Genomic DNA, 27,511 nt, shown 5'->3' with positions numbered 1-27,511 from the left:
TGCCTCAGACAGCAGGGGCGGAAGCGGAAGAGAGTCCAAAGTCCTGCTTTGGCCTTGGGTTCCGCCGGGGGGAGGGGCATGTCCCGTGCAAGTGAGTGAGAAAATCCTGGGGCCCTGTCTACCAACAGAGTGGGGCGAAGAGACGCCTGCGAGCGCGGGAGGGAGGAAGCTCGATCCCCAAAGAAAAGAACGAGCAGGCAGAACCCGAGTGTGCGGGGGCCCTAGAGACCGGTCCGGTCGGCGCCGCTTTGCTCCAGGCCATGGTGCAGGCGGAGCTCTGGGCGATCCCCAGGTGAGGGCAGCGGCTCCGCCCGGGCTTTCCACCGCGGCAGAACCGGGTAGATGAGGGGTGGGGAAGAAAGGATGCTGCCCGCACTGCTCCGTGGTAGCACCCTCAGCGGCCGAAGTTGCATCAGGAGCAGCAGAAAGCACAACGCCGGCCGAGGAGGCGGCTCGAGCTGTTGGTAAAGTCGCCTAACAGCTCGTTCTCTGTAGTATGCGAGTTAACAAAACAACCACAGAACAGGGCTCCGTGTTAAGATCTCCTTTGAGCTTTTTTTCCTCGCTACGCGGATCTGGTTTATGCGAAAACATGCCTTGCACGTGTACCTGGAGGAACTGGAGACAGTGGATTCGACCTTTAGCTGTGGTCATCTACCTGGTGTCCATAGTCGTTGCGGTTCCCCTATGCGTGTGGGAATTACAGAAACTGGAGGTAAGAGGGTCCTGCACTTACGGCCTCAATCCTTTCGTCTACCTAAGGTTGGAGAAAAGACACTTTCCCCCCTTTTCTACCTTAAACACCCAGGTTTGGTGTCTGAAAACCATCCCATGTAAATGAGAGCAGTCTTTGGATATAAACCTGCCCGATTTGTTCACTATTCTTTCAATCATGCTACAGGATATGTTAATGTAGCTTCTTAGAAGAACATCGTTTTGCAAGAATTCATCATTTCCCTGAAAGCAAGGTAATTTTATTCGTAAAGTCTGATCTGCAGTTCAGGTATTGGACTTAACCATCAAATAAACTACCTTGAAAACCATGTATCAGATTTTATTAGCTTTTAATTAGCTTCCTGAATTAAAGGATTCTGGTTGGTTTGACTTTGTGTTTTGTCTTTACTTTTGAAATTAGCTCCTAACCAAAGCAAAAGTTTTGCAAAAAGTCTCTTGTATATTTTTTGATGTCATATTCTTATTGTGACATCAATAAAGTACTACAAACTGGAAACCCCCCAGGTAAATACTTACCTAAGAAATGTGCTTTATTTTCAAATGTATAGTGAACTTTAAATTCTGCATTAATAAAAATCAGATAGTACCTTTACTAAGAAACACTTATTTTACAGGAGCTATGACAAGACCATGACTATTTCAGGCCCTTTTTTATTTTGGAAACTTTAAAAATAGTTAATGTATTTTATACATTTGTGTTCTGTATGTTCACTATTATATTGTGTTGACTTTCCCATACTGAATGATATAATATTTTGCTATATTAAGTATTTCTCACTTGTTAGATGTTTAGGTTATTTGAATTTGTCTGCCAAAATGCATATATAAACGTCTTAATACAAATAGTTTTCTTACTTTGAAATATTTCCTTAGTGTATGGTATAGGAACTATTTTTTAGGTTAATGAAAGGTATAATATCTTCCCAGTTTAAGATTTCTTTAGTTGTGGGTTTTTAAATACCACTAACAGTTAAGAAAAATTCTGATCCCAGAGAACACCCTGAGCCAAGTTCTCAGCATCTTACCTAGACTCTTCTGAATATACCATCCAGAATATCAACTAAAATGTATCACCATAAGTGTGTCCTTTCAGTCACTTGTAGCTCCAGAGCAAAAGCTAGTATTCCTATGGCCATCAAGACCCATGGTCTGACACTACTCCCTACCTTCGACTTTCTCTCCTCATGTTCTGGGCTTCCACCACACTAGCTTCACTCAACTTGCTGGGCATGCTCCCTCATTAGATCCTTTGCATTCCTTCTTTATAGAATGCCATTTACCCAGAAGTTCTTACTCCTTTATGTCTTTCAGTTCTTTACCAAATGTCACCTGGCTACAAGGTTCTTCTCAACTTTTTGTATTTCCTTCCTTGCTTTATTTTTCTTTATAAGATTTCCCATCTACTACAATATATATTAAGCTTAGTTTTATCTTCCTCCTCCTGCTCAGATGACTGACACTCAGTAAATGATTGAGTCTCAGTGATGAATCAAGTTTTGTGCACTATAGGTCGAGAAATATAAAAACATGGCAACCTGCCTTCCTTGAACTTAGTGGTGAAGAGAAATGCAGCCACCAAAATAATAATAGTAGTAATAATAATAATAACAATAAGATACTATGGAAGAAACTAAAAAAGGTTTTGAGAAATAAATAGGGAGGGCAGGGTTAATGCACCACTTCAAAAGATTGATCTGTCTGCTGTGGAAAATAAAGTGAAGTGAAGCTGGAAAGCTGTTATGGTAGTTGAGAGGTAGTGGGTACCTGGGATATGATGATTTATGGCCAAAATCAGGATAGCAGAAGTGGAGGAAGAAAGCTGAATTTTAAGTATCCTTGGAAGTGAACAAACAGGTCTGGTAGTACATTGGATTAGGGAGAAGAGACTATAAGAGAAAGGGAAGAACCAAAGATGAGTCTGAGGGCTGGGGTTGTGGCTCAGTGGTAGAGCACTTGCCTAGCATGTGTGAGGCACTGGGTTTGATTCTCACACTGCATATAAATAAATGAATAAAATAAAGATCCATCAACATCTAAAAGAAAAAGATGAGTCTGACATTGGGGGCCTGAGCAACTGAGTAAGTGGTAGTACCACTTACTAAGATGGAAAAATTTAATGAATATTTAGTTTAATGAGAGACATTCAAATGATCGTGTAATATATGCAGTTGAATGTGCAAGTCTAGAGCTCAGACAGGTTTGCACTACAGATATTAATATGAGAATCTGTCTTAATCTACTTAGTCCTTCAGAAGAAAATACCAGCCAGACATGGTGACACACACCTTTAATCCCAGCTACTCAGAAGGCTGAGGCAGGATCACAAGTTCAAGGACCTGTCTAAAAATAAAGAATAAAAAATAAAAAGGACTGGGGATTAGCTCCTGAGTTTAATCCCCAGAATCATGCAAACTTTTTTTTAAATATTATTTAGTTGTCAATGGACCTTTATTTTATTTATTTATTTATATGTGGTGTTGAGAATCAAACCCAGTGCCTCACACATGCTAGGCAAGCGCTCCACCACTGAGCCACAGCCCCAGCCCTGCAATTTTTTTTTTTTAAAGGAAGAAAATACCATAGATCAAGTGGCTGAAACAACAGGAATTTATTTTCTCATAGTTCTCAAACTTTTGGAGTCCAAGATCAGCACACCAGCAGGATTGATATCTGGGTGAAGGCCCTCTACTTGGGTGGGGGATAGCTGCTTGCTTTCTTCCTCTATACTCTATACTCACATGGTACAGAAAAAGCCCTATCAGATTGGATTTCCACCCTTATCACCTCATTTAACCTCATAAAGGTCCCATTTCCAAATAACTTGTCATTTGCATTAGGAGTTAGGGTTTTAACATACAAATTTTGGAGGGGACACAGTTCATTCAATAGAGTTGTCAGAATGTAGATAGTATTCAAAACTATGCACTAGATTATAAAGAAGAAATGGCAAAGGACCTAGCACCATCAGCTATGGTGGCACACACCTGTAATCCCAGTGACTCAGGAGGCTGAGGCAGGAAAATCACAAGTTTGAGGAACATCAGCAACTTAGCAAAGTCCTTAGCAGCTTAGTGAGGCCCTGTCTCAAAATTAAAAGGGTTGTGGTAAAGAAACTCTGGATTCAATCCCCAGTACCAAAAAAGAAAAAGGACTTAGCACCAATTTTAGAAGATATATGGAAAGAATAGGAACTTACAAAGGAGATAAAGCAGCAGCCATTGGGAAAGTGAATGCCAGGAGACTGCTTCAAGAAAGACAGTGAACAATGTCCAAGCTGCGGCAGTGCCCATTGCTCTTCACAAATGGGAAGCTTGTTGGTGATCTTAGTAATGGTCTCAGTGGAGTTTTTTATTATTTTATTTTTGTAGTTGTGCATGGACAGCAGGCCTTTATTCTATTTTTATGTGGTGCTGAGGATCAAACCCATTACCTCACACATGCTAGGCAAGTGCTCTACCACTGAGCTACAGCCCAGCCCTTCAGTGGAGTTTTAAGGGCCCAAACCAGAAAAGAGTTATTAGAGAAAAGAATATGAGGTGAAAAAGTGGAATCAGGAAAGGAAAATAAACTTTGTTTTTGCTTGTTTGTTTTTGAGAATTTTGACTCTGAGGGGACCTGAGAAATGAATGGCACAATATCTGGAGGAGGAGTGTGTGATTTAGAAAAGGTTTTTATTTCTTTGAGGTTAGAGATGCTCACTGAACCATGTCCCCATGATTTAATGCTAGCTGTAGTTTTATTCAGTTCTCTTGAAAACCCCAAAAGAAGGTATCCTCATTTTATAGCTGTGAAAACTGAAACAAATAAGTAGCTGAATTGACATTGTACTCAGGGTTTTATATATGATATCCTATCCTTTTCATCTTTTCTCACCAAATAAGTTTATGTATCTGAAATTCTTAATACTATGCCCAGAAAATAGTAAGTGCTCAATAAGCTCTAGTTGCTCTAGTTACAACTATGATTTTTTTAACATATTGGTATCATTATTGCATTGAAACAACAATTCTTTTTCTTGTGCAGTAGCAGCTTATGGAAGTAAACTCTCAAATTGAACAACTAAAGCAACATTACAGGTATCTGTTTGAGCACTAGATATACTTTGACTTATGTTTAAGGACATTTTGTGTGAAAAATACATGTCTTTAAACTCCAGAATCAAAAAGCTCACACTGTGAAAAGCCAGTGGGAGCTGAGACTCTAAAAACCAGGAGGTTCATGTAGCTCATCCCATACCCATATTGAGGCACACACTCATTTATTGGAATGGCAGGAGAACCATCTGTACCATTTACACTATTTCCTGCACTCTTTGGCCAAGTATGTGTAATTGAAGTCAAATAAATTAGATGCATACATGATGACACATGCTCTGTAGACTTTTTTCCTTGTCCTGCTCATCCTTATGCTCCTGAGAGCTACTCTTTTTCAGTTCTGTTCTGTTCTATTCCTTTCAGAAGGATTAGGCCCAGAAAGCACTCGCCTCTATTTGTCTTTACTCTGTTTTGAAGCATTTGGCCAAGGGAAAATTAACTTACTCCTAGAGGCTTACTTTTAATTTTTTTTTTCTTTCTTTCTTCTTTCCTCAAATGACCTTAGAAAAAAATCTACTCTAGGGGCTGAGGTTGTAATTCAGTGGCAGAGCACTTGCCTTGCACAAGTGAGGTACTAAGTTTGATCCTCAGCACCACATAAAAATAAACAAAGATATTGTGTCCATCTGTAACTAAAAAATTAACAAATATTTTTTTTTAAATCTACTTCTCCTTATTTTGTGAGTCAAAACAGCAAAACAACAACTCATGACTGCAAAGTTAAAAGATATTGTTAATGGTATTTTCATATCAGTGTGTCTCAAATTTGAACAGATTATTTAGATAAATATAAATTTAAAATAAATGTAGTGATTATATTGATTTCTACAGATACTAATATTGACTTATTCTATGGTTAATGTTGCTTAAATATGCACACACATAAAATAGGTTGAATTATTTATGCATGACATAAAAATCAAACCAACTATAAACCAATAATTCAAATTAATGACATTAATGTGGACAAATGTTTTTCTAAAGCTAAATTATCACCTGCACAATCAAAATGATACTCTGATGCAGAATTTTTAAAATTTGGCATGACTGTACTATAATGAGTCAGTTCTCTAGTCATTTGTTTTATGATTGTTTGAAAAAAGAACTTTCTTCCTTCCAGCATATTGTGAGGATGGTTGGCCTTCATTAGCCACAAGCACTTCGTTCTCCTTTAAGTCTACTTTTTGACACTAAGACAATCACAAAAATAAACATGGACATAAAAACTATTTGGTGATATTGTTCTTAAATATTACCTTGTAATAGAGAAACTCTAGGATATGTTTGGTATTATTTTCTTAGATCATCATTAAAATGAATACTCAATTTTTAAAAAAATGAATATTTAATTTTACTCTATATATCTACATTTCAAGTTTTCTACACATTTTAATTTAGAAACTCATTGTTGTAAAAATATACTTGTACTCCATATTTTTGTTTTCTACCACTTAAATCTTTGTCTCCTAAAGGGGGAAAAGAATCTCATTTAAAACAATGAAACTGAAAGTTGTGGGCTTTAATTCTATTTTAATTGTTAACTACAGAAACCCCTCAACTATCAAAAATAGCTGAATATCTTTTTCCTTAAGATTAAAATAAAACAAAAAAGGATTCACTCTTTTTGAGGCCAGATTACAAGTTAGTGTAATATTCATGCCTAATGCTGCCCAAATAGAACAGGGGTACAAATAAGGGTGTTTTTACCAGCAGGTGAATTTTATTTCAATCCCAAGTATAATGTTAGAAATTGAACTTTTTGGAGATAATATATTGATCAAATGTTTCCCAAAAAAAAGATATAAAAGTTTTAAAGAATGATAATATCCCGAATAGACAGTGTTGTATATAAGAGAAGTGATACATATTAACACAATTTTTTGGCAGTAATCAATTTAAGAAGATTAATATGGATAATATATGTAAAGAATTCAGCAAAATATCTGACAGCACTCAACAAATGTGCACTGCTGTTTTCATACATATGAGTTTACTATATGTTGTTGGTAAAGTGTTGGTAGATTTTTACCTTTGTATGTACAAAAGGAAAGAAATAAGTCAAAAAAAGATTTTTAGATTTGACTTGCAGAAAAATTTTTAAACTTCTGCATAACTCCAAACACAATAATAATCCGATATAAAAGGCAAATAATAAGCAGGAGGTGGGGAATGGTATGCTGTTGAAAATCAACTGAAAATTTAAGAAATAAAAGTATTTTATTGAGCGCTTTAGTTTTCATATTAGAATCCATACTAATGTTTTTCTTTTGTTCCTTAAGGTTGGAATACACACCAAGGCTTGGTTTATTGCTGGAATCTTTTTGCTGTTGACCATACCTATATCGCTGTGGGTGATACTGCAACACCTAGTGCATTATACACAACCTGAACTACAAAAACCAATAATAAGGTCAATCCTAATATATTTTGATTCTACTTGTGTTGTGTTTATTTATTTCATAATATGACATAAAATGTTTTTAATTTATGTTTTGCTTTCCAAATAGGATTCTTTGGATGGTACCCATATACAGTTTAGATAGTGTAAGTATATTTCATTTTATTTCATTAAGAACTCTTTTGATGATGTTAACTGTACTTATTACAGAGTGCTTCAGGAAATAAAAATACATTATTCACAAGGAAGAGTTAAATTAATAAGTGAAAAGGTTTACTTGTTTTTAATGACAAAAAAATAAAATATGAAAATATGAATCTTTTAAATTTTTCAAAATCTATTTTCTTAATCTTTTAAAATATCAGATTAGTAGCCCTTACTCTTTTAAAGAATATGATACTTTAAATTTTAGTCATACCTCAGTTTCCACAAACCATTGGTTCTGGGAGCCCACACACACAGATTCCAAATCTGCTGATGCTCAAGTCTCTTCTATAAAATAGCTAGTGTTTTTTGTTTGTGTCAGTATTTTGTGGGGTGAGGGTCATACTGGAGATTGTACCTGGGGCACTTTACCACTGAGCAACATTCCCATCCTTTTTTTTTTTTTTAATTTTGAGCCAGATTCCCAAAATAATTAATTTCTTTTCTAGGTAAATATCTGATCAATATTTTATCCACTAAATAAGGTGGTTTTAAGTTGCTGAGGCTGGCTACCAACTTTCAATCCTCCTACCTCAGACTACCAAGTCATTGAGATTAGAGGCATGTGTCACTGTGCCCAGCTTTTTCAGATATTTTTGAGCCATGATTGGTTGAACCTGCAGGTGCTGATTCTGTAGATATGGTTCACTATTAGGCTTTTTTACTTACATCTTTTATTTGGACCAAAAAAATAAATAGACTTTCCCCAGGGGTAGATAGGACTTCTGCTCTAATATGATTAGATGGTTAAAAAAAAAGTCTTTAGCAGCATTTTCTGTGATCATGTTAAGAAACATTTCAGATTACATTTGAGAACTCAAGTAATTTAGTTTCTCTCCTCATGTTTATTATTTACTGCAAACACTTTTTATTTATATCTAAGTTGCCTATTACTTGTAAAATGTGTTTCACAGGACTGGGGATGTAGCTCAGTTGTAGAACATGCACAATGCCCTGCATTTAATTCCTATCACACAAAAATAATAATTCATTTCAGATTGTCTGGTAGCCATCATAATGATAAGTTTTAGAGAGTGTAATTTAAGTATGTGAAATCTGAAGTTTCAAAACTAGCTTATTGAAGCAGTAATTCATGTTTTTCTAAGCTGCAGCTGTGTTTTTAATTCTGTGCTTTTTCATAGTGGATAGCTTTAAAATATCCCAGCATTGCAATATATGTGGATACCTGCAGAGAATGCTATGAAGCTTATGTCATTTACAACTTTATGGGATTCCTTACTAATTATTTAACTAACCGATATCCAAATCTGGTATTAATCCTTGAAGCCAAAGATCAGCAGAAACATTTTCCACCTTTATGTTGCTGTCCACCATGGCCTATGGGAGAGTAAGTATGTTCAACTTTTAATTCTTTACTGTTTTGGTTGTTTTATGCAGTTGTTAAGTACCAGTCAATTCTGGAAGGCATTATGTTAAGAACAAGGCAAAATAAATAAATAAGATAGAGTCTGTGCCCTGAAAAGCTCAACAGTGTATTGCAGGAGGAAACCTTAGAAATCATTGAATCACCCACCATTCTTTCACAATTGGGAACCAAGCTCTGCATATCTTGTATAGGATCACACAACTAATTAAAAGACTTGGAGACAAGATAGTCCAGATTGGAAAACAGTGTATGATATGAAATAGGGGAAACAAATAACAATGTTTATTCTAGCGACATGGTAGTTCGCCTTATTCCTGTAGGATGTAAAGGAAGAATAAAGCATATGTCATTTAAAGTTTGCATTTTGAAAATGTGAGATTAAGATTGTATATATTAACCAGGCATGGTGGCACACACCTGTAATCCCAGAGGTTTGGGAGACTAAGGCAGGAGTCTTGAAAGATATGGAGATTCTTGCTAAACTGAACTCATAGTATTCTTGCTGAAAGCAGGCCAAGGGCTTTTAGATATCAAGAGTAGAGGATGAGAAACTTGATTCAGATATCAGGGTGATCAAATGTCAAGGGTGGGGAAAAATGACTTAATGGGATTCTTTACCTGGACTGACTTAAAGCAAGCCAAGGACAGTGCCAAGGATGAGACCCTAGAATGTTCAAAGGAATTTGTCTCCACTGTGTTCAGTGTAAGTTCATCAAATGAGAAGCCATTATAGGATGGTATTCAAAGAACTGTTGTGAATATTTCATTTTCAAAAATTAACTGGTTTGTAGAGACTGAATTAAAATCGGGCAAAGGTATAAGCTGAGAGAGATAAGAGATTATAGTAATCCCATGTATTTGATGACATCATATAGCAGCTTAGCTTTGACCAGGACTCTTCAATTAATAAAATACCTAAAAACAAATAAAAATATAAAATAAAGAACCTGAGATGGAGCTCTAGTTGCCTCTTCAAACCGGCTTATAATTGGCAGATGTTCAAACTCACTCCAAAGTTTTTATAAATGATACTACTAGTCAAAATTCTTATACTCCATGCCTGTGCACTTCATTTGTTCTCATTAAATCTCTTTGTGTTGACTTCATTTCTATCTGAGACTTTTGATTTTGACACTTGCTGGTTGAATAATATAACTAATGGTCAGCTGCTCATTCACAATATAATTCAAGTTTTATTGCCTTTGAAAGACTTTAAAATGTTTATCAGAATCATACCATGTGTGGTTGGATGTGGTTTTAGTAGTAATAAAACTTTTCATTCTGATAGATAGGAATACAGTTTAGATTACTCGTCTCTCGCTAATAGATAAATGGTATTAATATATTTGATAACCAGGCAATTGTTTTTTAGTATTAAACATTCAGTATAATGTTTTAGTTTTCAGATTCAAATGCCATGGAAAGTTTGCAGTCAGTAGATGATAACAACAGTCTGCTTTTCATACTCTGATTTCTGCAACATAAATAATGAATGCAGTCAGTTTTCTCTTAATGTATGTTCAATTTTATACAGGTAGTTCATGGAGAGTGGAGAAATAGGGACTCAATACATTTATACTTCTGTAACTGGGACAGATATTTTCGCAAAATCATACTAACCCATCTTATTATTCTTTGTTCTCTTATTTATAAAATTGGGTTATAGCCCACTAAGTTGAATTTGACATAGTTTGAAAAATATTGCTCTAAGTTTGTACCTTGGCATGTATATATTAGGTCTTTTAGGTTTTATTCAGCTTTGATAGTGGCAAATTATTTTCTGAAGTGTTATGACTGGGATATGAGGTGTCCCTCCAAAAGCTGATGGGTAAGACAATGCAGGAGTGTTCAGAGGTGGATGATTAGATTATGAGAGCTGTGATCTGATCAGCTAATTAATCCATTTGGTGGATTAATATTTTGAAGGGACTACTGTACTGGAGGTAATTATAGGCAGGTAGGGGATAGCTAGAGGAGTAGGTCACTGAGGGCATGCCTTGGACTTTATCCCTGGCACATCAATCTCCCCCCTCCCCACTTTCTCTCTCCTGCTCTCTCTCTCTGCTTCCTAGCTGCCACAAGTTGACAGCTTTCCTTCATCATGCCCTTCCACCATGATGTTCTGCCTCACCTCAGGCCCAGAGCAATGGCAATGGGGTCAGTTGACCATGGGCTGAACCTCTGAAACCATGAGCCCAAAATAAACTTCTTGTCCTCTAAATAGTTGTCAGGTATTTTGGTCACAGCAGTGAAAACTGACTAACACATGAAGTGTGCTTAATTACTGTCCTTCCAACATTATAGAACAGTTTTGATGAATCACATCTGTACCTGCTTTGGGAATTACCCAGACTTCATTATGTTTGCCTGTCGTAAGGATGCACAGTGCTATACCACTATTGTCTTACTCTGGATTTTCTTGATTAGTAAGCTGGTTGAATATCTTTTCAGAGCTTTGTTATTCACTTGTATTTCCAATTCTGAAGAATGCTTCTATTGTCATTTTTTAATGGGTGTCTGTATTGTAGAGTAACAGTTTTGTTTTGTAATACTTCTATTTTTTATTTTTATGTGGTACTGAGGATTGAACCCAGTGCCTCATGTGTGCTGGGCAAGAGCTTCAGCAGAGCTACAACCCCAGCCCAGAGTTATAGGGGATCTTTAAACATTTTTACCATGCCTTCTTTGATACGTTAAAAGTATCTTCAGTTTTTTATATACTTTGTCACTTTCATTGTATCTTTTGATAAATATTGTGTCTTTTTAATTTCAATGGGCTTGAATTTATCAGTTATTTTATAGTTAGTTTTGTCAGGGTCTTATTCTAAAAATCCATCCACATCTCAGGATTAAAAAAGTGTTCTTTTTTAAACACTTCAATTTTTGCTGTTAAGACTTAACAGTTAAATCTATCTTAAGTTGTTGGGGTTTTTTTTGTTGTTTTTTTTTGTTTGTTTTTTTGTATATATGTTGAGAGGTAGGAAGTAGGAATGCTGTTTCATTTGTTCTATTGGATAACTGCCCTGGCACCATTATCTTCCTTCTTCCTCATTCTGTCATATATCAAGTTTCATAAGTACGGGTCTTTTTTTCCTCATTTGGTAGTTAACTTTTCTATCCCCCGAGCCAGTTTCATACATTAGTTGTTATTGTCAGTAAAATCTTTTTAAAGAGAGAGTGAGAGAGGAGAGAGAGAGAATTTTTAATATTTATTTTTTAGTTGGCGGACACAACATCTTTGTTGGTATCTGGTGCTGAGGATCGAACCCGGGCCGCACGCATGCCAGGCGAGCGCGCCACCGCTTGAGCCACATCCCCAGCCCCATGTCAGTAAAATCTTAAAACCCAAACCCTATTGCTTTGGTTTATTCTTGCATCTTAGATATTTATTTTATAATCAGTTTGTCAAGTTCTTTGAAAGTGCCTATGTTTGATTGTCTTTATTAAAATTAAAGTCACTTGTGAGCTGGGGATGTGGCTCAAGTGGTAACACGCTCGCCTGGCATGTGCGGAGTGCTGGGTTCGATCCTCAGCACCACATAAAAATAGAATAAAGATGTTGTGTCCACCAAAAAACTGAAAAATAAATATTAAAAAATTCTTTCTCTCTCTCTTTAAAAAAAAAATTAAAGTCACTTCTTAGTACATTGACACCTTTATGATTTTGGAGTCTTCTTATTCATGAACATAGTGTAGCTTTCCATTTATTCAGTGCTTTTATTTTTTTTATTTTTTTAGATGTTGATGAACTTTCATTTTATTCTTTTATTTATATGCAGTGCTGATAATCGAACCCAGTGCCTCATACATGCTAGGCACGTGCTCTACCACTGAGCCACAGCCCCAGCCTTATTCAGTGCTTTTAATCTCTCAGTAAAGTCTAATTTTCTCAACAGTCTTGCACATCTCTTGTTGACTTTATAAATACATTTTATTACTATTATAAAGGACATCTTTTTAAAATGTTATTTAACTGCTACCTGTGTGTAGTGTAGAAAAGCAATTGATATTTACATATTGATATTATGACTAAAAATCTTTTTAAATTTTCTTTGTAGATCTTTTTTAAGTTCTCTGGAAGACAGTCATCTGCTTATTGGATATCTGTCTCCTTTCAGTTCTATAAGTTATATATTCTTTTTCTTCTTACTGTCTTGATATCTCTAGACATTCTTGTCTCATTCTTGATTTTAAAGTGAATTCTTATGAAACTTCAAAATTGAATTTAATGTTTCTAAGGGTGTTAAATATTATCTAATGCTTTTTTATACTTACAGAGATAATCAGGTTTTTTCTTTAGTCTGTTAATATAGTGGATTGGAATAATGGTTTTTCTTCTGTTAAAACTCCTTTGTGGGACTGGGGTTTAGCAGTAGAGCTCTAGCCTAGCATGGGCAAGGCTCTGGGTTCGATCCTCAGCCCCACATTAAGTAAAATAAAGACATTATGTCCACCTATAACTAAATACATATATATAAATTTTTTAAAAAAGAAAAAGAAAAACTCCTTTGCAGGGACTGGGATTGTGGCTCAGTGACAGAGCACTTGCCTCGCACATGTGAGGCACTAAGTTCCATCCTCAGCACCACATAAAAATAAATAAACAAAATAAAGATTTTTTTAAAAAAAAACTCGTTTGCAAATTGGTTATGATGTATTGTCTTTTATACATCTTTTATACTAGATTAGGTTTGCTAATATTTTGTTTAGAAATTTTATATTTATGTTGATGAATAAGATTCTTTTGCTGATCTTATGTTACTTTTCATATGCAGTCTATACTGGATGAATAGAAATTATTGACTCTGTTTGTATATCGTAAGAAGAGACTGTATACTGTGTCTACAAAAATTGGACCTGAATTTTTCTTTGTGAGAAGACAATTATAGAACTTTAGGCTGCCTGTTGTTTCTGGAATAATTTTTTAGAAAATTGTAGTTTTAGGGAATTAGGCAGAAGAGAAAGTTTTAAAATATAGGAATGTCTATTAGTTTATATCTTCTTAATCGTTGGATTTGTCTCCTCTTAATTGCTTGGATTTGTCATTATGACCCTCCTTCCATTTCTAGTAGGAACTATATTCATACATTTTCTTGCTCAGTCTTGCCAGAAGTTTGCCTGTGTCTTACTATTTTCAAAACTGACTTTTGGCTTTGTTCATTCTCACTGTAGTATGCTTGTTTTCAATTTCATTGATATCTGTTTTGTTTTTATTTGCTTTCTGCCATTTCCTTTCATTTATTATGTTTATTTCCTAACATGTTAGATTGTTAGCTCATTAATTCACAACCTTTAATACTGCAAATGACTTCAATTTTCCCCCAAGTAGTATATTTACTGATTCCCATGGTTTTGTTATTTAATATATTCATTATGTTTCAGTTTAAGGTTTTCAAATTTTCATTGAGATTTCTCCTTTTCTTGATATTTTGGAGTTTTTAACTTTCCAAACATGAGCTTTTTGCTTTGGCTTACTCTTTTATTTATTTTCACTGCAGTCAGAAAATATACTATGAGACAGTCTTTGGAACTCATTAAGATTTGTTTCATGGTTTCTAGTTCATAATCAGTATTTATAAAGGTTACCCTCTGTGTTTGAACATGATGTATATGCTATTAGTGGATGCTGTGTTATACCTGGATGTTCATGAAGTCAATTTTGTTTTTCAGTGTTTCTGTCTCTGTTGATTTTTGTTTCTTTTTCTACCAAAAGTGATGCTTAAATTCTTTCGCTGATAATGAATTTTTCAGTATCTTCTTGTACTTCTCAATTTTTACTTTCTATATTTTGGTGGTTTTTTAAAAAAATATCTTTATTTCTAAATAATATATATTTTTTAAATGTGGTGCTGAGAATCGAACCCAGTGCTTCACACATGCTAGGCAAGCGCTCTACCACTGAGGCACAATCCCAGCCCTTGGTGATGTTTTAGTAGGTCCATGCATGTTTGAGATTATTTTAACCCATGAATTTAATTTCTAACATTTATGCCTTAACTTTTTACATTTTAATAGTCTTTCTGGGGCTTTCTGGTTGTTTTTTGTTATTTTTGTTTTTTGTTTGTTTGGTTTTTTTTTTGTTTTGTCTTAAAGTCATTTTTGTCTATTACTAGGCTTCCCAACTTTCCTTTAATATTAGCTGGACATATTAGTTACATCCCTTCCATGTACTAATGATTTAGAATTCTAGTTTCTTTAAAAAAAAAAAAAAAAAAGTTCCACAGGGGCTTTTAATTCTAATCTTCAAACATCACTTAATCAAGTTAGGGAATTTAGGCCTTTGTGATTACTTACAGGTTCATTTATTATAGGTTTATTTATATCTTGCTATCTTTTTGTTTTCCATTTTTTTACTTTTATTTCTTTCCCTTTTCCATTGATTATATTTTTTTAAATAAACTTTGTTTTGTAATAATTTTAGACTTACAGAAAAGTTGCAAAGACAGGGCAGAGATTTCCCATATATCCTCATCTATCTTCCCCAATATTACATAATCATGGTTCATTTATTATATTAGAGTTCTTCAAAAGACAGGTCTTATAGAATATATAGTGCTGTAGTCCCTTGTATCTTTGAAGGATTGGTCCCAGAACCCTTACCCATACCAAAATCTGTGGTGCTCAAGTCTCTTATATAAAATGGCATAATATTTGCATATATACTGGAAGTCACTGGTTAGGTCCTGGCGTCCAAAGGCCAGGGATCCTAGAGTTCAATGTCCATGGACAAAATAAAAGTTATCCCAGCTTTATTGGAGAGAGAAACACTGGTGCAGTACTCTTTAAGTACAGGATCTGTTCAGATTTCCCAAGTTTTTCCGCTAATGTCCTTTTCTTTCCTAGTTTCCAATTCAGGAATCCAATTGACTTTAGCCTCTTTTTCAAAGTATTTTTTTCATTTACTATTTTGAGATAGTATAACAAATATCTGTATTATACCATCTGCATTTAACAAATGTTAATCTATTATAAGTTCACAATTTGCAGTTATAAAATATAAAAGAGAATAACCTTGAAAACCAAAAGCTTTTTCATAACTCATTAAGTGGCAAAGCTTTATTTATAATCTTTGACTATTTATAATTTTAGTCTTATGATTGTACCCATCATGAAATGTTCATTTTTGTGGCAGTTGTAGCTATTTGTTTCATTCCTGGTGCTACTAGATCCCACTGGTAGTCTTTTGTTGTTATTTTTCTCATTCTGGTTTTGTTTGGTTTTCCTTCAGGGCTGGTTTAGAAATTACATTTTCTATTTCTAGTCTTTCTACTACTGATTAAAAGTCTTTTACCGTGGCTACTTAAATTTAAATTAGGCATCATTTTGGGGATAACTTTTTAAAGTCCTTGTAGTGTGCAGTGTGGATTTAACTATATCTTTAACAACTGTTTTTAACAGGATGGATGTTTTTGTCTTTTTAGAGTATTCAAACAGTGATACTTCCTGTAATAATATTTTAAACCAAACTTGTTGGAAAGAAACCAAATCCTAAGTATCCCTTAAGGATAAATAATTTTCTAAACATGCATTCACATACGCTGATGTGCTTGAACACACATCCATAATTCGTTAGTTTTTTTCCTAGACAAAAAGGGACTGTGTTAGCTAGCTGTCACTGTCAAAATACCTGAGATAATCAATTTTTTTTTTCTTGTGCTGGAGATTGAGCCCAGGGCCTTGTGCATGCAAGTCAAGCACTCTACCGACTGAGCTATATCCCCAGCCCCATGAAATAATCAATTTAATAAGGAAAGGGTTTATTTTGGCTCATGGTTTCAGAGGTTTCAGTTCAGGGTTACTTGGCCATGTTCCTGTGGTCCTGGGACAGCAGCACAGTATATCATCATAGGAGCACAAGGTAGAGGAGGCCTGTTTACCTAGTGGCAACCAGAAAATAGAAAAAGGAAGAGACTGGGGTTCTAACATCTTCTTTAAGGGTACCTCACAAATGACCTAATTTCCTTCCATCAGGCCCCACATCCTAAAGTTTCCACCATCTCCCAGGCTCCCACCAGCTGGAGACCAACCTTCAACACATGGGCCTTTGGAGGACTTTCAAATTTAAACTATACCAGGGACCCACTTCTATTCCTTTGTTATTTTGCACTATTCTGGAATTTGAGACTGTACAGAAAAGGGGATTTTTCAGAAGAAAATGTTTTGTCTAATAATTTCAGAAATTATAATAATTCAGAGATAATTTGCTGCCATCCAGGATGACAAAATTGGAGGAACTAAAAATAAATATGTTGTCATTTATCAAAGCCATTTTAATTTGTAGGCTTTGAGGATGTTCTGATAGTATTTAAATGAGTAGTTGAAATACTAAGGTCATTTTCTTTTTCAGAGTATTGCTATTTAGGTGCAAACTGGGTGTACTGCAGTACACAGTTGTCAGACCATTCACCACCATCGTTGCTTTGTAAGTACACAGATTTTACATTTACAAACATGCTTTTTTTATTTTAATCCTGTACTTTTATGTGAAAAAACTAAATAGAAAAACAGAATATTAATTTATCCTATTTTAAAAAGAATTTGACCTTTGTTTCTTTTATTTATTTGTTCTTACATGGTGCCAATGATCAAACTCAGTGCCTCACCTATGCTAGGCATGCGCTATACCACCAAGTTACAACCCCAGCCCTTTACATTTTAGTGATATAAATCTAGTCTGCTTTAAAAATCACAAATTAGAAAAACCCTACTCTGTTAAATAATGTGACCATTTATAGGCACTCACCATAGGATTTACATCTTCTAGAGCATACTATAAACCTCTTTGAAAAACGTACTTCCTTTTCAATATTAATGTTCACACAGCTTTACAGAAACTGATGCATCAAGTTAAAGCATGCTTCAGGGCTGGGGCTGGGGCTGGGGCTCAGTGGTAGAGCGCTCGCCTAGCATGCGAAAGGCACTGGGTTCGATCCTCAGCATCACATAAAAATAATAGTTAAAGCATGTTACTTTAGGCAATTACACGAATTTGCTTCCTACATAGTTAATTTACAGTATGTTGGGATCACTATCTTCCAAAAATAAATCATGTTTTTCTTTAGAACTTGAGGTAAAAATGAAGTACTATTTGCTACCTAGCAAAACTATCCCATATATATCTAAGAATCTACAAATAATGTAAAGCAGGTATGTTTTATCTCCTAGTCCTTATATTCTACATAATCACAAAGAAAAGATGGAAAGACAGACTGGTGAAAGAAAAAGTCAATTCTTTATTCTGCCTTTGAGCTAGGAATTATTTAGCCAACTAACACTAGTTTATTTAATGATTATTCTTCCTAGTTCAATGTATGGGTCTTATTTTGTATTTCCGACAATTTCGTGGAATTAATCATATGGTAACATTTCTAGAAAAACGTTTTTCTTTTCATTTTTCAACCAATTCTGTGACCAAAGTCAAGTAATGATTTAGAGGATAATTCAAATAAACTGACTTCTGTATTTAAGTATTTCTATCATTGTACCTTAAAATACATGTTGATGAAATTAATCATGAAGTTGTCACATTTTTACCATTTTATTAGAATCTGTGAGCTGCTTGGTATATATGATGAAGGAAACTTCAGCTTTTCAAATGCATGGACTTATTTGGTTATAATAAATAACATGTCACAATTGGTAAGTAAATACTCATTTTCTTAATTCTACTAAATTAGTCTATATATAATTAAATTTTGGCACAATTTCTTTTTGGAAAAAAGCTTAATTGCTTCCTTTTAATCATTAAAATTAATTTATACCAAAAAAATACTTGAAATTCAATGTAAAGATATCTTTGTTAATTATTTGGAGACTTGTACCATAGCCTCTTGATCATGATTATTCATTTATCTCTGATTCTCATTGCATAGCTATGTGGGTATCTCATAAACAAAAGTATGAGTCTCCCTCAGTAAGTAAAACAAAGTGCACAAACACGTATACCAGGCTTATTTCAGTGAGAGAAAATGTCTAATGTTATATGACAGTAGAAGGTTTAATTTAAAACGGGATATAAAATTCTCTGACATCGTGTATTTGGAATTAAAGGAAATAAAGACTGCTAAGTTTTAAAAATGGATGATGTTCCAGAAATACTGTAAAGACATATCTGTCTTGTCCTGTGAGCTTAAAATGTGCATTTTATTTAAAATATTTTGTTAATGCTGTCAGCAAAGTAATTTAGACGCAGTGAATGCACATATGATATTAGATCTATAGAATAAAAATTAAGTGTCTGTGTGTCCAGAGCTTCCTGACATGTTCTTCTTTGTAACCACTAATTGGAAATCTTTTTCTGGGAATCTATTATAAAGAAATGGTCAGAAGTATTTTGGCTTTAGTATGAAAGCCTATTAGAGCAAATGGCTACAAACAATCCAAAGCCTGGTGTAAGAACAGATTAAATATATTATGGTCTTTCCATTGTACAAACTAGTATGCAGTAATGAAAAATAATCCTTATAAAACAGGAGAAATTACGTAGTAAAGTGAAAAGATAATGCTAGGCAACACAGTTTTATATTTAGTTTATGACAAGTATTTAAAAACCAGCCTATAGCTAGGGGTGTAGCTCAGTGATAGAGAACTTACCTAGTATTTGCTAGACCTTGCCCTGAGTTTGATCCCCAACATTGGATATTAAAAAAATAAAAATTAGATGTACAAAGAAATGGTTGGATGATAGGAGTCTGAGTAACTTTTATCCTTCCTTTACTACTTTCATGTTCTAAAATATTTAAAAATATCTGCATTTTTTAATTCAACAGGAAAAAGTAAAATTTTAATTAATGTATTTTTTATTTGTTCTAATTAGTTATACATGACAGCAGAGTGCACTTTGACACATACATAAATGGAGTATAACTTCTCATTCAACTGGTTGTATATGACTTAGAGTTACACAAATATCTGATTCATTCTACTATCATTCCTACCTCCATAAAAGTAAAATGTTTAAGAAAAGTTCATTGCTACTCCAATACTATACTAAGTTATTATAACTGAGTTCTAAAATAAATCTTGAACATTTATTATTTTAAAAAGTAAATTTGACTGGACTAGCATACTGCCTGCAAGAAAAATTGTTTGATTATTTATTTTCAGATTTTGTAGTCACAATTTTATTGAAACTGCATTTATTTAATGTGTGCCTTATTTTATAAAGTACATACTATGTTACATAAGTCATTACAAGGGGATGGGGATATAGCTTAGTGGTAGAGCTCTTGCCTAATATGTAAGGCCCTGGGTTAAATCCCCAGCATTACAAAAACAAAACAAAGAAATTACAGATTGTTTTTTATTTTGGCTGACCAAGAACCTTTTCTTCCATTCACAATAGGCATTTGTTTATTGTTCTTTGTAACAGACACCCAGTAAGTGAATACTTAAAAACATTCTCAGAGAGACATTATAGATCTCTTTTGAGAAGTTTCATGTAGTGTAGGTTCCTCAATATCAATTGTTCAAAGCCTATTGTTAATCTAAAACTAGAATAAGTCTAGAAAACTTTGCCTAAAACATTACTCTTTTCTAGGTCTCTGGTTTATACTGTGAATGTTTCCTTACTATAGTTTTTCTTACTGAGGAAGCTTAAATGCTGATCTTATTTCTAGTTTGCCATGTATTGTCTCCTGCTGTTTTATAAAGTACTAAAGGAAGAACTGAGTCCTATCCAACCTGTTGGCAAATTTCTTTGTGTAAAGCTGGTGGTTTTTGTTTCTTTTTGGTAAGTGTTGCTTTCTCTTAAATGTTCTCATTTTTTTAAAGGGCAATAAAACTGTCAATTAGGGAGGATTTTTATAATAGTGTTCATGCAAATAAATTAGAAAATGTCTTTATTCACCTTACAGAAGTTCATCCCTTAACCTTTCTAGGAGTTTCATACAGAAATAATCAGATGGTGATTGTAACATGTATAAGAAAATAATTTGTTTTGGCTTAAATATCTCAAATACTAAAGAAATCATTCAAAAAACCTGACATAGAATACTTAGTGATGGGAGGAAATGCTCATCAGTTAAGTATTCTTTAAAATACCAGGCAAAACTATACATGATTTGTTTAGTAAAATGGTGGGAAATAGGGTCCTAGAAACAAATACACTAAATAGAAACAATACAAAAAGGGAAAAAAAATCTATAAAATTCCACTGCTAAAAATAATAAGCCTTTTGATGCATATGAGTATATAAAACTCCACAGAAATAGTTTGATACTGTAAAACCTTGTGGAACTCAATAGTATGGTCATTGTTTTTTCTTTTGTCAGTAAAGAAAAATATATTTATCACTGTTGCTTGGGTTATTTATTTTTGCTTAGTATTCTATCGTGTAGGTAAAACTTGTTAGCCTTTTATTTAGATTGTCCCTAACTTTTTTCACCATTATAAGCAGTACTGAATATCCTTGTGTGTAAATCCCTGAAAGCTTGTCTCATTTTGCTGCTGAAATTACCTGGGGCGTTATCTCTAGATGTCCTTGAAGTGCTCAGGATGACTCCCTAATTTAAAGTCAGACTCCTTCTGAGTTTGTTTCTGGCTCTAATCCTTCATACAAGACTAGCTTCAAAATTATTGCTTTAGCCAGGCATGCTATATTACACACCTGTAATCCCAGCAACTTGGGAGGCTGGCAGGAGGATCACAAATTTGAAGTAGGGCTTAACAATTTAGCTGTAGACTCTAAGCAATGTAGTAAGACCCTGTGTCAAAATAAAATATAAAAAGACCTGGAGATGTAGCTCAGTGGTTAAGCTCTCCTGGGTTCAATCCCCAGTACCAAGAAAGAAAAAATAATTACTGTTTTTATGAATAACTTAAATAATTCATACATGTGCAAACATTTGAATGTCTGCTTGTCCTTTATTTCATCTTAAGTGCCTATTTTACAAGGTGTTAGGCACTGTCTATGTATAGAAAGGACTTAAAATCTAATTATTCATATGTACTTTCAAAACAAAAAAAAATACGTAAACCAATTACTAAAGTTCTGAGAATACGTAACACAAATTCATCAGATGAAACTAATTGAAGAGTAATTCTGTAAAGGAAACAAGTATATATTTAAAATAGTTTATTGAGGAATATATTATATGTGCAGGTAAGGGGTGGTAGTCCACAGGTTGCACTGGGATTTTAACTTTTAAATGGCATATTTTTAAAACAACTGCTCGTTTTATGCTTGATATAGATTTGGCGTTTACCTTTTCCTAACATATAGGCAAGCAGTAGTTATTGCTTTGTTGGTAAAAGTTGGCGTTATTTCTGAAAAGCATACATGGGAATGGCAAACTGTAGAAGCCGTGGCCACAGGACTCCAGGTAAGTAGTGCTTCATCTCTGAACCCAATAGAACTTCACTATGTATTTGTTAAGCATTTTTATATATAATCTCACATAACACTACCACACACAGGCTATGGGGCCATGACTATTATCTTCACTCGACAAGTGAGGAAACAGGGAAACCCTGGAGAAAACAGCTGTAATTACTGATTTGTAACAGAACCAGGAATAAAACCTGGTTTTTGATCCTTCTAGTCCATTTCTTTCTGCAGTTTCCCTCTTAGTCCTTGGGTGGTGGACTGAGAATACAATGTACTTTGCCGAGAAATATTTGTCTGAGGTAGTATTTTTTGAAAAATGGACAAATGTATATAATCTGGGGGAAAAAAATTTTGATACTTAACATACTTTTCAAAAGTACTTGGAGCAAAATAGCAGTTTATAAAACTAGATTAAGTAAAAAGATGGCTAATTTTGTTGCTGCTGCTGTTATAGGACTTTATTATCTGTATTGAGATGTTCCTTGCTGCTATTGCTCATCACTACACATTCTCATATAAACCATATGTCCAAGAAGCAGAAGAGGGCTCATGCTTTGATTCCTTTCTGGCCATGTGGGATGTTTCAGATATCAGAGATGACATTTCTGAACAAGTGAGACATGTTGGTAAGTACCAGCCATTTAATTCTCCTGAAGAAGTAGATTATTGTATTTTTCCTACTTAGGCTATTTACTAGTTATTTAAGAAATGAAAAAAAGAAAACCATTTAACACAGTATCAAGGTACAGGCCCTTCAAATTGGGGGGAGAGGAAAAAAAGGGGGTAGTGGAGAGCTTTTTTTATGATGGTAAGTTTATAATGGTTAAAATACTTTTTGGCTAATGTGAAATCTTTTGTATTACTTTAAAGGACGGACAGTCAGGGGACATCCTAGGAAAAAATTTTTTCCTGAGGATCAAGATCAAAATGAACACACAAGCTTGTTATCATCATCATCACAAGATGCAATTTCTGTTGCCTCTTCTATGCCACCTTCACCCATGGGTCACTACCAAGGGTTTGGACACACTGTGACTCCACAGACTACACCTACTACAGCTAAGATAAATGAGGAAATACTTAAAGATGCTACAGAAGAGAAAAAAGAGGCTTTAGATAAATCCGTGCACTCCTGAACAGTGTGCAAAAGCAAACTGCTACAACCATGTTATTCTATTACCTGGTATCCCTTGGCTCAGGATTTTGTGCTTGGGACAAGCCATAAATGATGGAAAATTTCAACATAAACACAGGGGAAAACCAGGTACAACTACTGGATTTATACATGTTGAGTTTTGTATATCACAAAATAATCAGTCTAAATTTCCTAGACTTAGACTTGATTTCTGAACATTAGAACATCACATACTCAAATGGTAGAAAATGACTACAGCTAAAATGCTCCTGATGTTACACTGCATTATCAAGAGGATGGACCTAAGTGAGGAAAATTTAAAAATCAGTGCTTCCTACTACTGCTGCATGAATATAATGCTCTGGACAGAAAGCATAAATTCAAAATATGAATTAGTGGAACTTAATCATAATCATGTGCCATATAAGCTTACCTAACAATTATTTCTCTACTTCCCAACTGAATGTCTTTCAATAAAGAAGAGTTTATCATTTATTTTCTGCAACTTTTTATGTCTCTCGTTCTTTAAACCTAATGCTTTAACAAAAATGTTTTGATTAGAGGTACAGAGCAAAAAAATGAAACAAATTTATCCTCAGTGCTATTAAAAGTGGCAACAAATGTAAATTTGGCTGAGTGGTCTTGATTATTCATTAAACCATAGTTAAAAGACTTGTAGGTGTCATTTGGGAGAAATTTTTACATAATAGGCAGTTTCTCTAATTGCTAGTCAAAACTAAAATTGGATCATGTTTAACACTATACTATAAGAGAAAAGTGACACGGTAGTATGTTGCAAATATCAAAGATGAGTTGTTTCTCAAAACCTTTGATTTATATACTTATACACATACATTCATATATATGTATGTTTCACAATAGTAATTCAGATACAAAGAATTCATTTTGTTCAACATTTCTAATGAAAGTTATATATTAAAAACCTCAAAGATTCCACAAAATAGTATTTGAACTAATAAATGAAGTAAGACACAAAAATCAGTAACATTTTTATACACAAATAATGACCTAACTGAAAAATCAAGAAAAACAATCCCATTTATGACAGCATCAAAAATAAAATACTTAGGGGCTGGGGATGTGGCTCAAGTGGTAGCGCACTTGCCTGGCATGCACAAGGCACTGGGTTCGTTCCTCAGCACCACATAAAAAATAAATAAATTTAAAAAGAAAAGAATATGTTAAAAAAAATAAAAACATACTTAGAGGTAAATTAACCAGGGATCTAAAAAACTGTCTTACACTGATGAAACAAACTGAAGATGCAAACCAGTGGAAAGATATCCTGTATAATGCCATTCCTATCAAAATCCCAATAGCCTTCTTTAAAGGAAAAAAAAAGACCCCAAAGAGCCAAAACAATTCCAAGTAAGAAAAGGTTGGAGGCATTACATTTCCTGACTTAAAATTGCTACAAGCCAGGTGCAGAGGCTCATGACTATAGTCTCAGCTGAACTCAGGATGCTAAGGCAGGAGGATCACCTGAGCCCAGGAGTTCAAGACCAGCCTAGGCAGCAACATGAAAACCAATCTGAAAATTTATATATACATTACAAAGCTATTATATATATATTTGTTACAATAAATATGTGTTTATTACAAAGCTATAATAAAACAGTATGGGACTGGCATAAAAAATGGACTCACAGATGAGTGAAACAGAATAGAGAGACCATAAATAATTTTTGACAAGGGCATCAAATTGACACAATGGAAAAAGGATAGTCAATAAATTGTGCTGAGAAAACTGAATTTCCACATACAAAAGGATGAAATAGGAACCTTTCCTATACCACACACAAAAATCAAAATGTATAGGAAATCTAAATGTAAAATTAGTATAAAATTTGTATAAAAAAGAACAAAGACGATAGCTCAGTGACTTTGGATATTATATGGAACGATTAAGTGCCAAAAGCAAAAATAAGTAAATAGAACAATAGACCCTTCAATTCACATATTCCACATCTACAGATCTATATATATTGAACATTTATTTGCCATTATTCCCTGAACAATGGTGTAACAACTAACTAGTATTTTCAGTATATACAGTATTTATGTGTAAGGACTAAATAATACTTCACTGTATTAGGTATTATAACTAGAGATGATTTAAAATTTAAGGAAGGATATATGCAGGTAATATACAAATACTATACCATTTGACATAAGGGACTTGAGTATTCGCATATTCCTGTTTGCGGGGGTGGTCCTGGAACCTTCCCCTACCGAGGGACAACAACTGTACATCAAGCTAAAAAAATGCATAGCAAAGGAAATAAAATGTGGCAACCTACAGACTGGGAAAAAATATTTGTAAAGAATACATCCAACAGGGGTTAACATCTAAAATGTCAACTCAATGATAGAAAAACCTTATCAAAAATGGGCAAAAGATCTGAATAATCATGTCTACAAAGACGACATGAAAATAGGTAGCATGTATGTGAGAAGGTTCTCCAAATAATTAAGGAAATGCAATTTAAAACCACTGAGATACCAACACTTACCTGTTACTTATTAGGATGGCTGTTCTCAAAAGGTCAAAAGATACCGTGCTGACAAGGTTATGGAGAACAGGGAGTTGTACACTGTTGGTGGGAATCAATATAGCCGTATAGCCATTACGGAAAACAGTATGGAAGTTGCTAAAGAAATTTAAAATAAAACCACTATGTGACCCAGCAATCCCTCTTCTAGGCATACACCCAAAGAAAATAAAATCACCATCATAAAGATACCTGCAATTCCATGTTCAACAATCACAGCAGTATTCACAATAGCCAAGTGATAGAAACAATATAATTGCCTGTGAACCATGAATAGATAAAGAAACTAGTAGAATTATAGATGAGTTCTATTCAGCCCTTGAGAAGAATAAGATCTTGCCATTTGAAAATTCAAATATACAGGGACTGGGGTTGTGGCTCAGTGGTAGAGCACTTGCCTCCCATGTGTGAGGCTCTGGGTTCAATTCTCAGCACCACATATAAATAAATAAAATAAAGGTCCACTGACAACTGAAAAAAAAATTAAAGAGAAAAAAAGAAAATTCAATTATACAGAGATACAGAATCAAACGATGGAAGGCACAAAACAGATATATAGAATGAATAAGTCTAGTGATCTAATGTACAACATGAGGACAGCAGGTAATAAATCCCACAGTATGAGGTCTTAGCTGCTCTTGCTACAAAAATAAAACAAAAACTAGGTAACTGAAAACAATGTATGTTAATTTACTTCTCTGTAACTCTTTACTTCTGTGTCCTAAAATCTGTTGTGTATCTTAAACACACAAAATAAAATTTAACTTTTTTTAAAATTTAACTTTTTTAAAAAAAAGATGGGTGGTATAACAATGATAGTTTTTTTTTTCTTAACAAAGAATCATCTTTGTGCCTTTCTTATAAAGAACATAGCACGTAAAAGGCATGATAATAATCTCCCCATTTCAAAAGTCTAAGAATGGGAAGAATTATATTTCTTTTGAGCATCCAAATCAAAGTGCCTTTGGGTTCAACCCCAGTACCACACACACAAAAAGAAATCCATACAGAGTCAAGTAAAACTAAAGTACCTAAAAATTTAAAAACTAATGATTTGTTCTTTTCCTGAAAGCAAGTCTGCAATAATATTTCTAAAATAATGCTATTTTTATGATCTTTTAAATGTACTTTATTAATGTTATATTTTTAAATTACAAGGAATTAAATTTTATGTACCCATTTTATGATTACAATCCCACTAATTCAGACAAGAACTTTGCAGCTGATGCTCTAACAGTTTTCATTAGAAAACCACTCCTCATTGTTTCACTGTGATGCTGACGTTGCTTTTGTGGTGCTCAACACTAAGAACAAGTTCCTCTCCCATTTCAACCTGGATGGGAGTATCTAACACAACTGCGGCCTGTTTCCAGTGGGAGGCTTCACTTGAAGTATCCAACCAAATCTCTTCATCAAGGTACATATGGTACCAAAACGGAATAGCAGTCACTTGTCCAGATTTACAAATGTGTACCTTTGGGAATTAAGAAATCAAGAAAACTTCATTAGGATAAATGAAATAGACTTTAATTAGTAAATCTTCTTTCTCTTTATAGTCAATTTTGAATATAAAAATTTAAAAATACATTTCTAAAATATATTTAACCACCCAATTCAAATTAATATTAACCTGTTTTATTCTCTAACACTCAAATCCA

The 27,511-nt window shown here is 34.1% G+C and overlaps 2 protein-coding genes across 2 annotated transcripts in view; one reads left to right on the top strand and one right to left on the bottom strand.

Moving 5' to 3' along the window:
- The first annotated feature begins 33 nt into the window (after positions 1–33).
- Positions 34–23,785, top strand: Tmem184c (transmembrane protein 184C). The gene is made up of 10 exons (XM_078022057.1): positions 34–715; positions 7,109–7,239; positions 7,337–7,373; positions 8,574–8,779; positions 17,166–17,240; positions 18,364–18,457; positions 20,437–20,549; positions 22,041–22,140; positions 22,600–22,771; positions 23,016–23,785. Exons 1-10 carry the CDS (start codon positions 497–499, stop codon positions 23,279–23,281), a joined length of 1,413 nt encoding a protein of 470 aa, XP_077878183.1. The 5' UTR covers positions 34–496; the 3' UTR covers positions 23,282–23,785.
- The window catches only part of Prmt9 (protein arginine methyltransferase 9), a 48,986-nt gene continuing 43,484 nt past the window's right edge, over positions 22,010–27,511 (bottom strand). Inside the window, exon 12 of the mRNA XM_005327536.5 lies at positions 22,010–27,327. Within this exon, the coding sequence (XP_005327593.1) occupies positions 27,112–27,327 (216 nt within the window). The 3' untranslated portion in view covers positions 22,010–27,111. The remainder of the gene's footprint in view (positions 27,328–27,511) is intronic.

The sequence above is a fragment of the Ictidomys tridecemlineatus genome, chromosome 9 (genome assembly GCF_052094955.1).
Source record: "Ictidomys tridecemlineatus isolate mIctTri1 chromosome 9, mIctTri1.hap1, whole genome shotgun sequence".
In the NCBI taxonomy this organism is placed as follows: domain Eukaryota; kingdom Metazoa; phylum Chordata; class Mammalia; order Rodentia; family Sciuridae; genus Ictidomys; species Ictidomys tridecemlineatus.
The sequence above is the reverse complement of the archived record's forward strand: the minus strand, read 5'-3'. Positions and strand labels throughout refer to the sequence as shown.